This window comes from Penicillium griseofulvum (genome assembly GCF_001561935.1).
Source record: "Penicillium griseofulvum strain PG3 chromosome Unknown contig_6, whole genome shotgun sequence".
Classification (NCBI taxonomy): Eukaryota; Fungi; Ascomycota; class Eurotiomycetes; order Eurotiales; family Aspergillaceae; genus Penicillium; species Penicillium griseofulvum.
Genome location: NW_024467419.1, coordinates 1,092,089 through 1,108,119, shown reverse-complemented (window position 1 = coordinate 1,108,119; position 16,031 = coordinate 1,092,089). Strand labels below are relative to the sequence as shown.

General features: G+C 48.8%; 7 protein-coding genes across 7 annotated transcripts; 3 read left to right on the top strand and 4 right to left on the bottom strand.

The window, feature by feature from the left end:
• Positions 1–118: 118 nt before the first annotated feature.
• PGRI_075290 (histidine phosphatase family protein) lies at positions 119–1,012 on the bottom strand (the record flags this gene model as incomplete). Its single annotated transcript, XM_040795243.1, has 4 exons — positions 119–182; positions 234–449; positions 507–770; positions 837–1,012. 4 exons carry the CDS (start codon positions 1,010–1,012, stop codon positions 119–121), a joined length of 720 nt encoding a protein of 239 aa, XP_040652920.1.
• A 1,338-nt stretch (positions 1,013–2,350) lies between these two features.
• Positions 2,351–3,271, top strand: trm44 (tRNA (uracil) methyltransferase; the record flags this gene model as incomplete). The annotated part of the gene is made up of 1 exon (XM_040795242.1): positions 2,351–3,271. The coding sequence occupies one exon, from the start codon at positions 2,351–2,353 to the stop codon at positions 3,269–3,271; it is 921 nt and encodes a 306-aa protein (XP_040652919.1).
• A 265-nt stretch (positions 3,272–3,536) lies between these two features.
• Positions 3,537–5,376, bottom strand: PGRI_075270 (CorA family magnesium transporter; the record flags this gene model as incomplete). Its single annotated transcript, XM_040795241.1, has 3 exons — positions 3,537–4,116; positions 4,167–4,807; positions 4,870–5,376. The coding sequence occupies 3 exons, from the start codon at positions 5,374–5,376 to the stop codon at positions 3,537–3,539; spliced, it is 1,728 nt and encodes a 575-aa protein (XP_040652918.1).
• Positions 5,377–5,572: 196 nt separating this feature from the next.
• On the bottom strand, positions 5,573–9,626 carry PGRI_075260 (WASP family protein; the record flags this gene model as incomplete). Its single annotated transcript, XM_040795240.1, has 4 exons — positions 5,573–6,875; positions 7,543–7,570; positions 7,623–9,354; positions 9,417–9,626. The coding sequence occupies 4 exons, from the start codon at positions 9,624–9,626 to the stop codon at positions 5,573–5,575; spliced, it is 3,273 nt and encodes a 1,090-aa protein (XP_040652917.1).
• Positions 9,627–10,521: 895 nt separating this feature from the next.
• Positions 10,522–10,779, top strand: PGRI_075250 (uncharacterized protein; the record flags this gene model as incomplete). The annotated part of the gene is made up of 2 exons (XM_040795239.1): positions 10,522–10,660; positions 10,709–10,779. 2 exons carry the CDS (start codon positions 10,522–10,524, stop codon positions 10,777–10,779), a joined length of 210 nt encoding a protein of 69 aa, XP_040652916.1.
• A 587-nt stretch (positions 10,780–11,366) lies between these two features.
• On the bottom strand, positions 11,367–12,260 carry PGRI_075240 (uncharacterized protein; the record flags this gene model as incomplete). Its single annotated transcript, XM_040795238.1, has 1 exon — positions 11,367–12,260. The coding sequence occupies one exon, from the start codon at positions 12,258–12,260 to the stop codon at positions 11,367–11,369; it is 894 nt and encodes a 297-aa protein (XP_040652915.1).
• Positions 12,261–12,520: 260 nt separating this feature from the next.
• PGRI_075230 (ssDNA endodeoxyribonuclease RAD1) lies at positions 12,521–15,754 on the top strand (the record flags this gene model as incomplete). Its single annotated transcript, XM_040795237.1, has 7 exons — positions 12,521–12,568; positions 12,617–12,794; positions 12,861–12,948; positions 13,001–13,071; positions 13,119–13,647; positions 13,697–14,792; positions 14,843–15,754. 7 exons carry the CDS (start codon positions 12,521–12,523, stop codon positions 15,752–15,754), a joined length of 2,922 nt encoding a protein of 973 aa, XP_040652914.1.
• Between the last annotated feature and the right edge of the window lie 277 nt (positions 15,755–16,031).

Genomic DNA, 16,031 nt, shown 5'->3' with positions numbered 1-16,031 from the left:
ATATATCATGGTGCTTTACAATAGGCCGTATATGATGGTTTCTATGACTTATGCTAACATAAGATGTCTAACAGAGATATGACCTCCCCATATGTCCTTGTCCAACCGAGACATTATCTTACTCCACCACGAATTGACCACCGAGAATGATCGCCGGCTCATCGATGTTATGGTGTTCATAACTATCCCCAGTGTTAGCTATGCCCCATAAAGAATTTCCCCAAGAGTCATACCTGAGTGTGCCTATACCACCAGCCTCGAGAATCAACGATGTCTCTGTCAACGGCTTCCCAGTCCAGCGCATGGCAAAAGCACGCAGAATATGACCGTGCGCGACAACAAGGACATCACCCTTAGGTTCATCTGGGTTCTCAAATGCAGGACGCTGGTATTTATTCCTGATCTCATCGATCAGAGCGTCGAGACGGCGAACGACATCCTCAGGCGATCTGGAATTTATGTTAGCATGCACAACCGCGTTAATCTAGAATCAGAATTAAACGTACTCTCCGCCGGGACATCCATCAGTCCAAATATTCCACGGCCCCTCACCCCTCTCAGCCCGCTGCTCGCGGATCTGCTTACTGGTCATCCCCTCATAATCCCCGTAATCCCACTCTCTAATCGCCTCTGTAACCTCAATCTCGGCTTCTGTCCGAATCGCTTCCTTGTGTTCGGGCTTGTCCTGCTCATTCCAGGGCAATCGGCCCTTACAGCCAAGCTCGAGGAGTTCTAGGGTGCGCTGGGCGCGATGGCGGGGTGATACATAGCTAGAACGTGTTAGTTGTGCTTCGAGTGGAAGGGTGATTGGCAGTATATATGGGGATTTTTCTTACACATGAACGAGTTTCTTAGGAACAACTAGTCTGTCATTTCCGACGAGGGCTTTGCCTGTTGCTTGAATTCGCTTCTCTCCGTTGGCTGTTAGTGGGAGATCGGTGAGACCGGTGTGTCGGCCGTTAAGTGACCATTCTGTCTCGCCGTGACGGATAATAAAACATCTAGGAGCCATATTTGATTTGAATTGAATATAGTAAATATGAAAAGAAAATGGAGAAGAGAGTCTTCATATATTCACGACTGGGTCTCTTTGCGTCATGGTGGACCCGGATAAGCCTGTTATCGTTCCACAGAGTACAGCAGAGAGCATATACAACATAGCAATATAGCAGAGAGTGTAGTAGAGCATAGTAGAGCAGAGTAGAGCAGAGTAGAGCAGAGCAGAGTAGAGAGCATAAGACATTCAATTAAACATTAACTACTTTTCAATCATAAGGATAATCACCGACAAGAAACCTCAAAGCTATGAGCCGTCTTCTTCCGCGAAATAGGTTTGCACTTCGTCGTAGATCCAGCCTTCACCTCTTCAATCATCGCATGTCGCGAACATCTCTTATCCCTGAAAAATTTCACCTTGCAACCACGATCAATATCAACGTTGATGAATGCTTCCGCTCCTCCCTCGATATTGGGACGACAACCCGTTGACCCCTGGCCCGCGTAACTGACTGTACTGCCGACACAGTGCTTGTTATGGAATAGGTCGAAGCTCCAGTTGTGTTTGTGAGTTTGGCGTTCTTCGGGAGGACGTGTGGTGGGGAGAGTGGCTGTGGTTGGGAGGAGGAGAGTTAGGGTAAGGATGAGGGTGAGGAGGGTGGTTTGGATCGGCTTCATTTTGGATTTTGTTTTCTTAATGGGGTCCACGGATATTAGGAGGGATTTGAGGATGTTTTGTTCTGTTCTGGGGTTATGGTGTTTATAGTTGTTTTTTTTTTTTTTTTTTTGGATTGCGTAGTTATGACTGCTCTTCGTTTTACCGTGCGTTGACGCGTACATTTTGGTTGGGATATAACACTGTTTGATATTTTGGATTTGTGGTTTGGATTCAATAGGTTGATTTATTCTAATCAATTACTTCGAGGATATGCTGATTAGGCTAGGAATGAATATCCATATTATCACACAGTGTGCTCTGTATAGATCACTTGCCATCTTTCTGGCTGATATAATTAATGCAATGGAGTCTACCGTGTTTCTCTCCGCCTTGTTTACTCAAATATTCTGCCAGACAAATATCCATGCCATGTCTGTCACAATATCCTTTGATATACATAAAAACCGAGGACAGCAAATCCATTGACTCAAGCAATTCCTCGGGGAGCCCATTCAATTCCCGAGAGAGCAGTTCACTGAACCAATACCCGTACCTGCCCATCTAAACCGCAATATGGAACGCCGACTCACATCTAGAAATGTGAGTCTGGACTGGATAGAAGATCAAGATAGGCACAATATCTCACATCTCATCCAAAACACATACACCCGACTAAAGCACCAATACGCAGAAAACATGCGCCAGAATTGGGTCGAACAACTCGAATCACCCAACCAAATCCTCGAACAGCTCTCTCTCGCCGCATGTCTAATAGAACTATGGAAGAACATGTACAGCACCTCAACAGAAGAATCATCAAACCCAATCCCATTCCCAGGATTCGTCGACATCGCCTGTGGAAATGGTATCCTCGTATACATCCTTCTCACAGAAGGCTACAAAGGCGTAGGCTATGACGCCTGTCGTCGAAAAACCTGGACCACATTCCCAGCCGAAATACAGAAATGTCTAGAAGAGAGAGTCCTCATACCTAAGCCTTTTGCGGATGTACTGGACTTGCAAGAAATTGGTGTTGAGATACATACCGGCGTTTTCCAAAATACATTCATCATATCAGACCATGCAGACGAGCTGACCGTCTGGACTCCTATAATGGCTGCTCTAGCGAGTCTGGCATCGCCGTTGCCGTTTTTCGTGGTTCCGTGTTGTTCTCGTTCGCTTGCGGGTTCTGCGTATCGGTATCCCCCGCCAGGGAGTGGGGAGAGGAAAGAGTTAGAGCAGGATTCGCAGCCGGTGGCTGGTGATTTGAGGGCACTTCGTGCGAGGAAGATGGAGGAGAAGACTGAGAGTGGGTTTTTGGGGTCGATGGTTGGATCGCTTGCTGCGAAGACAATGGGTATTGCTGAGGAGATTGGGTTTGATGTTGAGAAGGCTTGGTTGAGGACTCCTGGTGCGGTTAATATGGCGTTGATTGGGGGTTGGCGGACTGTAGAGGGGATAGAACGTTCGGCTTCTAAAGATTCTGTTTTGCAGAAGATTACGGAGGTGGTTGAGCGTGAATGCTCTAAAGATGGGGGCATTCATGTAGCTGCTAAGCTCTGGGTTGAACGGGCCAAGAGTCTTCGACAGGGACAGGGGATGCATCAAGCTAACTAATATACCTAAATGAACGTGGAAGATAATCTGTCAATAGGATTTAGATGGCATAGACGCTCCAAGGTACAGTATAACAGAAATGGTATTGGTATGCTCTAAATCTATTCACACTAAACAAAACATAAAACATAGAGTGGGGGAATAGAGGAGTGTGTTAATGTACAATAATGTTACAGACCTCTTCAACTCCCCGTTGAAGATCCAAATCAAAACGCCTAGGCTCCCATTTCAAATCAAAACCATCAGACATACTATAGCCACTGCATCATGCCTCAGGCTTAACCTGACCTTCAGGGCAAACGGTCTCTTTTCCATCCCCGTTGGCACTTTCAGCACGGGCATTGTTAGAGGCCGTAGCTGATGCCTGCGTAGCAGCCTGGGAACCGGCAGGTGTTTTCAAGTTTCTCGACGCAGCTTGAGCCGCAGCCGCAGCAGCATTCTCTTTGAGACGTCTCAAGCGCTCAGATCGGCCTTCTCCTGGGAGACTGCCCCAAACCGGTTCAATTGAATCGGCACGCCAGTTATTGCGGTTTCCGCCGAGTGCGCTGCGCTTTGGGGAGAGAGGAGCGAAAGTGGAGCCTCCCACGCCGGATTCACCCCACATGCGGACCCGTTGAAGCTTGCGCAATTTGGCGAGACCGTAGACACAGACGAGACCAGTAAGAGCAAAGCAGATCACGGAGACACCTCCGAAACCGAAGTCTGATTCTTCAATGAAATTCTTCAAGTTCATGCCGTAGAGAGCGGAGAATAATGTTCCCGTTGCGAGGCCAAGTGTTCCAATGCTAAATTTGAGATCCATGAGCATGAGCGAGTTGCGGTTGGCGTCGAGAATAGCCTTGACTCTGTGGTGTGTTAGAGAAGATTTCTGTAGATAATGAACGATCAAACTTACACTTCTTCCGTATTACGGATATTGGTCACCAAATTGCCACTGGCCTGAACAATTTCATCGCACACTTTGTGGTACGATTCCAAAAGCATTTCCACTTCTTGGTGGTCATCCTCTTCTCGCTCTTTACCGTTCGATCTCTCGGACAAGTACATCGCTGCTAAATCGTCATCGGCTTCTAGCAGATCATCAATAGCATCTCGTACCAAACGAGCTTTCTGCTCAAATGTACCCAGCTTCTTAGAGTAGATCAAGAGGTGTCGGAGCTTATCTCGGTCGATGTCCTCTTCGAGTGCACGAAGAACGCGCACGACGGGATCTCTCACTCCATTAAACTCCTCCTCCAGTCCACTCGTGACGCTAATGAGAACGGCTTCCAGCGCGCGAAACTCGTACGGCAGTGCTTGACTAGGCTGAGCGGCACCCTGGGATGGTCTCTGGCGGAGCTTTCCTTCTAGATCGTAGATGAACAGCGATTGCATGTAGGAGTCTGTTGATCCATACGCATCAAACACGAGTACCCGGTCCGCTTTAATGAGGACTCGCAGATGCAACAGATTGATCAGAATTGCCCTAGGTCGCACCAGGATATGAGGGAGAGTCGACGAATCAATCTTGCGTAGATCTCGAGGAAGAAGGCCATACTGTATCGTGATTCACCGATTAGCAAATACTCAACTCTCAAACTCAATTCCTATTTACTAACCTTGGCAATCAACTCCTGCTTCCGGAATTCTCCATTCACGAGCGTGACGTCTCCATTGATATCAAACTCCGTGCATCGAATTCGAAGCTCATTTGACGCCTTGGCTGATAGACTGCGACCAATATTAAACATCCCCTCTGTACCTTCATCCATAAGCCCAGGGCCAGCCGGGCCTTGATTCTTGTGATCAGAAGCTTTGTTCCGCTTGAGATCAAAAAGCCGTCGGAGAAAGGGTCGGCTTTTGGTTGACGCATGACGCGAGAATTTCAGCTGCGTCGGTACTAACGGTGGCGAGACTGTCGCTCTAGTGGTATCAAGTGTTGCGGAGCCAGGAGCAGTAAGACGCGTCCAGCCCGAGAGTTTCGGGGACGCTGTCGAGAAGCCTTTATCGCGGCTGGCAAGACGCTTCGGATAAGCGCATGTTGATGGCGTGGCTGAGAACCCAGACTGTGATCGTAGGAAGCGCAATAAAGAGGTAGAAGGAGCAGACAGCCTCGGAGACAGCATGTCTCTTGATTATCGACTGAGCTGTACGCAAGTTCTCCCGATCAGATCAAGATACGCTTTTTTCCCGCTGCCCGGAACAATGTTGACCCGGATATCAGAACTATACGATTGGTACATAAAAACACCGCTTGCTTCGCAAATGTCTCGTACTCTGGGTTTGAAATGGCGATTCTACATATATACTGTTACTGGATGATTAAGTCAAAGCATTTCCTTCCCGACTTAGTGCCCAGTCAACCAGTTCATCACCCTTGTCCTTTCCCATCATGTCCTCTTGGCATTGAATCACCCAGATCAAGTGTGCCTCAATTGCATGATAATTCTCGAACCACAGCCAGAAATGCTTGCAGCTTTCATCCCAGGCACTGTGTTCCAAAAAACTTCGATCCTCGGGGTGTAAGTTTTCCCACACGGTAACCCACTTACGAAAGGCCAGCCTCAATGTCAAGATATCGGCGAGGTCAATTCTGAGATAATCGTGGGTCTTAACCTTTGCAACAACAGGCATAACATCCAAAACGACATCTTTAACCTCCTTGATCGGGGTTACCTTCTCAAGCTTCCGGTATCGCTTTAACAACCTCTCCCATGCACCCAAAAGCGTAAATGCTAGTCGCCTTCGCTCGCTCTCCAAGCAGAAGTCCAACCATTTCCCAAGTACTACACGAAGCTTTTCAGATCCATGATCTTTAGCAAAACAATGGTTACAGGTCGGCCCGTCAACGCAAGTTCCGATGATCTCGGCTTCGTCCCAGTTTTGGAACCCAGAGACGGTAGGTTTCCAGTGAATGAAAGTGGAACCAAGACGAAACGCGCGCAATTCCTGCCAGCTCGAGCACCCATGGCATCGTGCCATATACATAGTCCAGAGACCATCAAAAGCGTCGTAGTGAAACCTGTTTTGAAAAGGGGCATTCGCCGGCCTAGTGCTGCTCATTATAGTGGAAATACCGGGGAAACATCGGTCCAAGGAAGTGTCGAATCGCAACTGACGGCTCCGTATTACGGGTGTCTTGCCAGGACCTCCCTGTACAACAGATGCGAGGTTACCACGTTGGAAACGACATTCGTTGCATGTGCGTAAGTGCCGCTTGAAGCCGCAACGCTGTTTTTCAATGAGACGTGCTTCGTAGTCCAGAAGAACCTGTTCTTCCTCTTGTGTGATACTGCAGTATTCATCTAAACTAAAACCTTGGAATGTGGTCATCCCGCTGTCCTGGAAACTGGCCAATCTTGCGGCCCTATTGCGCGTAGGACTATTTAATCTTAATGTGTTGCATTTAGATGCGAGATCGTATCGACGTCGTATTTTCCGATCCTCATCCTTGGAGTCGGATTGTTTGTATAGACGGTACGGTTTGCGGGGTTCCCACTTTTTTGTTGGTTCCCAGCTCGTGTAAGAATTTGCTGCTGGAGATCCTGGTATTGGCTTGCGGTATTTCAGTTGTAGGATATTATGGTTGTCGAAGGCTGTATGTGGAAGCATCTGGAGACAGATGCTACAGGCCCAGCGCATAGTATGCCATTCTTTTGATGTTAAGTCAGGGTGGAGGTGGTTGTCCTTTGATCGAAAGATGGGCGTGACACCTCCGACTTCTTCATGACATTCAAGTTCAAGCAACCTCTCCAGGAAATGGATTCTTTGTGGCTGCACTACTGTGCGGAATTTGGAGTTGGTTTGACAGATGGATATGAGACCAATAGGGTCCAAGAGACGGAATATAGAGCACAGAATTTCAACGGGTAAAAGTCCAAGAGATGGAGGATCAGACTTCATATCGGATAAAAAGCGGGTTTGAAGCAAAGCTCGAAATTTGTGACTATACAGCTTTACTTTCAAATGTTTGCAGTGCAGATAGTAAAAGTGTCGAGTTTATGCCCAAGTGATGTTTATGGCGGTGTAAGCTAAACTCCACTTGGCCATAAGCACTACGTTGACATTGGAGAGAATAAAAAGAAGCATTTACTTCCTGAGATTATCTCTCATATCCACTGCATCTACCATTGAAAGCTATATACAAAGTGCCTCCTCTTTTGTTAACACTTGAAGCCAAACTTTTAGGCAAAACGCTGGACCAAGAAACATAATCCTCAATGCTCGCAAGAATGCACAAAAACCGTTGGTATCTTCAAAATACTTGAACAAGTCCACCGAGAACTACTCACCAATCGTCATCGTTGTCCTTCTCATCATCTACCAAGATAGTTAGCACATAGCTCATGTTTAGATATTGGAATTGACATACCACTTCCGCTGACTCTTTGTTTACGCTTGTTGAGAGCATCTTGCAATGCGCCGGCCAAACCACCTTGTGGAGCGCCTCCTGCACTGGGGGTTGCAGCTGAAGACTCGCTAGCAGCACCGGGTACCATGGCGTTACTTCGATCTTTCTTTTCAGTATCCTTGACCTTGCGCAAGACTCCAGCTTTGTTTCCACCAGAAGCTCGGATCGACGCTAGCAGATCTTCGCGGCCACCGGTGGGCTTTGGCAATGGTGGCGCAGCACCGCCAGGCGGAGGCGGCGGAGGGGGAGCGCCACCTCCAGGATGTCCCGGGGGTGGAGGCGGCGGAGGTGGCCCACCTGGTCCCCCTGAAACAGGTGCTGGAGGAGGGGGAGGGGGAGGCATTGAGGGGCCACCACGACCCGGGGGCGGAGGAGGCGGGGGCCCACCAGGTGCTGCAGAGCCAGGCGGCGGCGGAGGAGGAATGCTAGGAGAATACGAAGGTGCCGAGGGCGGGGCGGGGGGAGGCGAAACTGGTCCTCTTGGCGGCGGAGGAGGAGCTGCCGCAGGAGAAGATGGCGCAGCTGGCACGGGTCGAGGGGCTGGTGGGGGTGGAAGTGGAGGTGAAACGGGGCTCCTGGCAGGTGGAGGAGGAGGTCCGGCGGCCATGGGCGGCACTTTGGGAGGCAGTTGGGGTGGTGCTGCTGGGCTCGCTGTACGAGGCGGCGGAGGGGGAGGCCCGCCTGGTATAGGGCTGCGGCTTGGGGGGGCTGGTGGCGCAGACACCTTGCGATCACCAGAGAAAGCGGGTGGTACCCCAAATCGTGATTGACTCGGTTGATTATGATGATTATCGTCCATCGGTGTTTTAGGTGGTCGTGGGGGCGGCGGAGGTCCAGCATTGACGTTCGAGGTTGCGCGAGGACGCCGCGGAGGTACAGGGCCGGCGGGTTCAGCGAATTTTCCTGCGTCTGCAAACGGAGGCGGCGCATTGAATCTTCGCGCAGGCGGAGATGGCTCACGAGGAGGGAGGGAAGCCGGTTCCTCTGGTGCTTCAGAGCGTGCTTTCCGTGACGGGGGCGGCGGCGGCGGTCCCCGTCTGCTTGTCGAGCTGGAACCCGTATCTTGGGGACTGATCGTGGTCAATTTCGGAGCGGGAGGTGCAGAAGGCGGCGGCGGGGGAGGAGCAGCCTTTGGCTTATTCTGATCCTCCATGGGAGCAGGCTCGGCGGCCGCTGCCTGCTTCTGGTCAATCCAAGCTTTGATGAAGTCGGAATTCTCGGCGATTTGGTCTTCGGTAATTCCCATCCCCTTGAGTTCATCCAGTAGTCCTTTCCAAGAGGGGTCACTTGTATCAAATGGCAAATCTGGCTTAGCTGGTGGCGCGCTTGGGGCCAGCGTCGGAGGTGGAGGAGCAACCTGTATGGAAGGTGCAGGTGCTGGCGGCGGTGCACTTGGAGCCGGGGTTGAACGATGTAACAAGCTGCCAAACAGAGACCGTCCTACTTTCCCATTGGAAACAGGAGCAGGTCCCTGGCCTCGACTAGATGCGAAAGGGGTCTTGGATGTCTCTTTGCTTGCGTGTTTCTCGCGCTCCTGCACCTTCTTGATAAATGTCTTGGCCTCCTTCTCATCGACGAAGGACAGGCCGGCGGGGCAGGCTTCAAGCTCGAATGTATGAAAGAAGGTTCGGTCCTGGTTGTAAGGGAAGTTGTCATAGATCTCCTGGTCCCAGATCACGCCCCTGCTAGCGGGCTGCATACAACGCATTGTTAGCACTTCTATTCTTAATTCCAACACCAGTATGGGTCGCGTACCGAGACATCGACTATTTTAAGCCAAAAAGTCCTTCCCACGAGGTCATTGCAGAGGACAACAGCGCCTTGGATTCCGGTATATGTCCATTTCTGTGGATCCGGGTAGGCGACGTAGAGTCGCGCGACAGCTACGGCGAGGATCTTGTTTGCGGGTTTGGGAACGTTCCGCTTAACGGTTTCCTTGTCGGCATCACTAAGGATGGAGGGCATGGCGAATCGAGGTGATCCCCCACTAAATGGAGAAGGTCAAGGTGATAGTTCGAGGGTGGTTACGTGAGTAGAGCACACATTGCAGTCGGGCGGGTATCTTCAAAGGATGGAATAGCGCCCTCAACACACCGAGTGGTACGGTAGCAGAAGGTACAGGGGGTTTCTTTGTGATTGATTGTCTATATTCAAAGGCCGATGTGTGAGAGGAGAGCCGACCGGCGGTTGCCTTGAGAGTTGGAGAGGATAGACCGGAGATGCGTAGGCGGGGCGGACCCAATACACCGGTGTGACCTGGGCTTGCACCGCTAACGGCATATAGTACTTTTTCTTGTATCAAAGACTTCCAAGGTTATTCTAGATTCTTTCTGTTTTAATATCTCATATGTAAAACATTCTGAAGATAATAGAATATTAACATGCCCTGAGTAAGGAGGTGTGATTTAGCGTGCCCGATTCAATATGTGTTTTATTTTCTATATAATCCTACCATTTGAATATGAGCTCACTTCATTTCTAAGTATGTATGTGTGACTATGTACTAGTAAATAGAATGTGTTAAAAGTGTTGAAAGAGTATAGCTACAACATGTCAAGTTACACCCCTTGCACCCCAAACCCACTAAAGATAACCAAAGACTATAGATTCAATTGAATATTTTTTGTTCTTTCTCGTATAAACTGAACATGTTTAGGCAACTTCTATGCGATTTGTTACAAACTGACCACCGACGTCATCCCGCTTAAGATCTATAAAGCAGACATCCAGCCAACCTTCAAGACCTGTTTCTTCAACTCACCATCACAATATTACCAGAATCATTTGATCCATCTACCAGTGAACAAAAGCTAGTATCAGCTAGTGATAATTCAACAAAAACCCTTTCTATATCCCCATAATGCCAGTCATCCCCGAGTCGTCCGACTTCCCATCTGCACCCCAAAATGGAGGCAATGAGGCCGAGAAGAAACCAGGCCAACAACCTCAGAAAGCGACTGCAGCGGACTTCATATCGAAAGGACCTCAGATTCCAGACAGTAAGTTGGCTACCAGACCTACACAAGCTCGCAACTGACATTTTGCAGATATGCCTCCCAAGGCTTCGAAAGAGGAGCTCGAGGCACGCGCGAAGGAACTGAACAAGTCATCCAACTGATCGATGATTGACATATAATCTGCATCTATTTGTACTTCTTTCAATACCAGTTTCTGCCATCCCAAGCAACTTGTCCTTGTCAAATGTATCTATAGCGGGTTATGACCCAAACTAGGTCCAACACCAACGCACGGGGAGTAGCTGCTTGAGAAATATAGAACATACTAGATACAAGCCAGGTAAGTGCATATTCCGAAGATCTGCGCTCTTTTTTTTTTCGAAAGCTGCGTATACTTGAAGGACCTCAGGTTCATAGATTCATTACGTCATACATACTTGAACCCAATTAGGATAGTACTATATACGTTTACCCAAGGGACCTTGGGGAATTTGTCGGCCACTTATGCGGCCTTATGATGTCTTTCAGTAGTCTCTTTAGTGGTTGTCTCAGATATTATTCTGTTTAGATATCTTGCCAGGTTTAAAGGTCGACGGCAAAAACCTACCTAGGTAATTTGTAAAATAGACATTTCAAAGTATAAAGTTTGATTAAATTAAAGGCTAGAATACTACCAGGTGTGGATAGAGAGATAACAGCAAAGCGAAAAAGGGACAGAACAACAGCGGGAAGTCAGTGTACACGGAGTCTAACCCACAATCGCCTTCAAATCTCCATCAACGTCAACGTAGCTTTCCAGGATTAGCTCCCCCCAGTACTTTTCTTCAATCGACTCGCCTTTGGCCTGAATTATTGCGCGGGGAATCGATCGGTATTGCAGTGCATCGATACACCCTGCTTGTCCTAGTATGATGCCCGAGCGCCCATTTGGGACGGCGTGCTGATCCACAACAACCGCAATAATGTCCATAGAAAACAGCGTGTTTGTAAATTCGACTGAGAATGAGACTTGAACACGGGATTCACCTTGATGTATGTATGGCTGGTGGATAGGGTCAGATAGGTAAGCTTGGAATTTATCATCGAAGAGATCCTTTGTGATAATTGTGTTTGCGGCGCCCGTATCCCAAAGAAGTCGGACTCCCTCGAGTTGAAATTTTGGTAAACCCTCTTCGAAATCCATTGCAGTGACTACGATGTTACCAAGCACAGCGGCTAACTTATTCTGCTCAAGTAAAGAACGTGCTGGAAGGACGTAGGGATCTTGCCGTGGGGATGTATTTTCGTTTTGAAGCTTCTGCTTTAGCAAAGCACGGCGATGTGGAGAGGCGGATTGTGGGAGATCTTCCGGGGTTAGTTTTCCGGCTGTCCGAATAAGCTGGCTTGATGAAGAATGGGTAGGGTCGTTTGACATTTCTTGTAGGGCCATCTTTCGTAGTTGCGCTCGACGCACTGGATTTGTCGTAGGTAGGAGGATACGGCCTGGAAGTCCACGTACGCAGTTCAAAGTCGCAGTCAGTGCTTCTTCATATGGGACATGGTTAGAGAAAAGAGTCACGCTGAGGTCACTATGGCGGTTGTCGAGGTTTTTAGAAACTTGACCTAGGACTGTGCTAGGGCGGTATGTGTTAAGAAGCTCCATGACTATTGAAACGGAAGTCACGGGTCCAGGTTGACAGCACTTAGGAGGCGAAGATTAGGATATGGAACTATGAAGGAATCAATAGGACAAGATCAGTAGTATGAATGGTAGGGTTCCGATGAGTGAAGCGGAAGATGAGAAAAGGAGAGCAGAGTATCTGTCTCGGACCTGTCCCATGGACCCCCTCACAGCGCACGTGATCGCGTGACGTCGTGTTCACCTGGATCGCGCACTTCCCAACGAGTTAGGAAGTGCTCCAAATGCCTCCAGAACGGTCCAATGTGCCGGTGAAGCTGTCTCTGCCGCTGGTAAGTTCCCTATAAATCTGCACAGGGTTACTGCTAACACCCATCAAGCAATACCAGCAGGAACTCTTCACCGAACTACGCGCCGAAGATGAGCTAGTTATCCTTGCACGAGGCCTGGGCCTTCTACACCTAATAACAAATCTGCTCCATTTTTACGATGCAGCGGGAAACAATCTAGTCCTGGTGGTGGGCGCAGATGAACGCGAGAATGAATGGATCGGCGAGGGTATGTGGATTGGTTTACCTCCCAGGTCGAACGCTGGTTTTAGAAACTGATGGATCCTGAAATCAGCACTGGCGGAGCATTATGCTACTAGCAAGTCCCCTCTTGCTAGGGGGTTGAAAGTGATCAATACCGAGAAAGCTACGGTGCCGATGCGGTGGGTTTCTCAGCTCTGCCATGTCGCTTGCAGCGTATTGACAAATTGCCAGAGAGAGAATGTATGCTGAAGGGGGTATTCTGAGTGTGACATCCAGAATACTGGTAGTGGACTTGCTATCGAGTATGTATGTCTAGTATGATGGCTCAGACGCTCGCTGATCTCGCTAGAACTTCTGGATCCCGAGAAAGTAACTGGGATGGTCATCTTACATGCTGATAAGGTTATGGCAACGTCCCTCGAAGCATTTATTGTCCGGGTATACCGACAATCGAACAAGCGTGGCTTCTTGAAAGCATTCTCAGATTCCCCGGAGCCATTTACTACAGGCTTTGCCCCGTTAGCTAATATGCTGCGGAACCTTTTCCTGCGCAAGGCATCACTGTGGCCTAGATTCCATATTTCTGTTGCCGAGTCTCTAGAAGGAAATCGCAAGGCAGAGGTGATAGAGCTGGAAGTTCCTATGAGCGACAAAATGAGGGAAATCCAGAATGCTGTCCTGGAATGTGTAGAGATCAGTATCACTGAGCTCAGGAAGAGCAACACCGGGCTGGATATGGAAGAGTGGACGTTGGACAGTGCTCTGCACAAGAATTTTGATATGATTATCAGACGTCAACTAGACCCAATCTGGCATCGTGTGAGCTTCAGGACGAGACAAATCGTCAGCGATCTGACAGACCTACGAGGAGTCCTTCAGTCTGTCTCCCGAGCTTCTCTCCATTTCCTTATGCTAACAGCTCCGCAGTGCTTTACTCAGCTACGATGCGGTATCTTTTGTCAAGTACCTTGATACCATCGTGTCTGCGCATGCTCCACCTCCCGGATCCAACAAACATAATTACTCTCCGTGGCTTTTCCTTGATGCGGCCCATGTCCTTTTCCAGACAGCCAAATCCCGAGCTTACGAAGGCAAATTGACCAACGAACTCAACCGCCTTTCATCTTCAACTACATTTTCTTCTGAGTTGCACCCGGTTTTAGAGGAACTCCCAAAGTGGAGTGTCCTATCAGAGGTCCTTGCAGAAATCGAACATGATGCTTACCTCCATCCCGTGAGAATGGATCAATCAAATAACACCATATTGATTATGTGTAGTGATCAACGAGTATGCCGCCAGCTTCGCGAGTACGTTGGCACTATGCATTCTAAAATTGCCCAAGTATCCGATTCTAAAGAAGATGATGATCCGAGCGAGGACAAACCTTCTGCGGAGCTTATGATGCGGCGTCGGCTGCGAGACTACCTCAATTGGAAGAGGTCTCTCTCAAATGTTAACAAGAATTTGTCCCAGTCAGGAGAAGATGACAAACCTGGAAAACCTTCAGAGTCATCAGCAGCCCAGGGCGCGCATCAAGGACGGCCTCCCCCAAACAAACGTCGTCGAGTGCGAGGCGGTGGGGCAGTTACCTCGGCTGCAGGTCGCGTGCCAAATAGCAGTGTCCAAACCGATGTTGAATTGCCTAGTCAGGTCGTGAGTTTGCTAAGCGAGATTGAGCCTACCGAGGTAGAAGAAATGCAGAAAGAGGAGGTTATTGTCGATGAACTGGAGGATATGGAAGATTTCTACGAATTGTATGATATGAACGATCTGGTTATGATACATCCCTACGACGGTGATATGGATGAGCATATACTCGAGGAAGTGCGTCCACGATACATTATCATGTACGAACCCGATCCTGCATTCATTCGAAGGGTTGAGGTATATCGCAGTTCCCATTTGGGGCGAAACGTGAAGGTTTACTTCATGTATTATGGTGGCTCTGTCGAGGAACAGCGGTATCTGAGTGCTGTCCGGCGAGAGAAAGACTCATTCACAAAGCTGATCAAAGAGAAGGGGGTAAGATACTCATCTACACACTACAAATTGCTAGCTAACTTGATTTGCAGAATATGGCAGTCACCTTGACTCATGACAAAAAGGATGAAGATCCCCAGGAGCAATTCCTCCGGACAGTTAATACTCGTATTGCTGGAGGAGGAAGACTGGCAGCTACAGCATCCCCTCCTCGGGTTGTAGTCGATGTGCGCGAATTCCGAAGTGCCTTACCGTCTCTATTACATGGAAACAACATGATCGTGATTCCCTGCCAGCTCACCGTGGGTGACTACATCCTCACTCCAGACATTTGTGTCGAAAGGAAATCGATCCGTGATCTCATAACCTCTCTCAAGAACGGCCGCCTCTATAACCAGGCCGAGACGATGCTCCAGTACTACAAGAGCCCGTTACTACTGATCGAGTTTGATCAAAACAAATCTTTTACCTTTGACGCGTTCGCCTCCGTTCCCACAGGGCCCACGTTTATGACAGACTATGGTTTCTCATCTTCCGGCACTGCGACCAGCACTACCAGCAGCTCACTTGCCAACCCATCTAATCCAAAATCCGCCCAGCATCTACTTGTGCTCCTCACTCTCGCCTTCCCACGCCTAAAGATCGTCTGGTCCTCATCCCCTTACCAGACAGCTGAGATCTTTGCAGAGCTCAAAAAGAACGCCCAGGAGCCAGATCCACTCCGCGCAGTTCAGCTAGGCCTTGATATTGATATAACTAATTCGTCTGGCTCTGCCGACGTCATGGCTGCGGCTGGGATTGAGCACCGTACATTCAATCTTCTTCCACAAGACATGCTGCGAGCTGTTCCGGGTGTTACCCCCCAAGCTCTAGAGCGGCTGATCCTCGAAACAGACAATATTAGAGAGATCGCCAACATGGAAGTCGAGCAGCTGGATCCGCTAGTAGGCAAAGACGCTGCACGTAAGATCGTTGCTTTCTTCCAGAAAAGCGTATTTGATTAATGGAGGATTCAGCCTGAAGTTTCTAGTGCATTAATGAATTGATGACTTTTGGTGCAAATTAAATTAGCATATTCGAGGGTTCACGAAAGAGCTATGTCGATGTGGTAATGTGTAACAAATACAACCAACATCATCCCATCACATCTTCATGTTTTTGCCCAAATCAGAGAAAAGAACAAATAAAAACACAGCCGAGACATCCGGGATCTAGACTCTTAAATTAATTTGAACCTGGTCTACTTGCGTACCCCCAGGACTCTTCTCGTCTTGGCGTTGA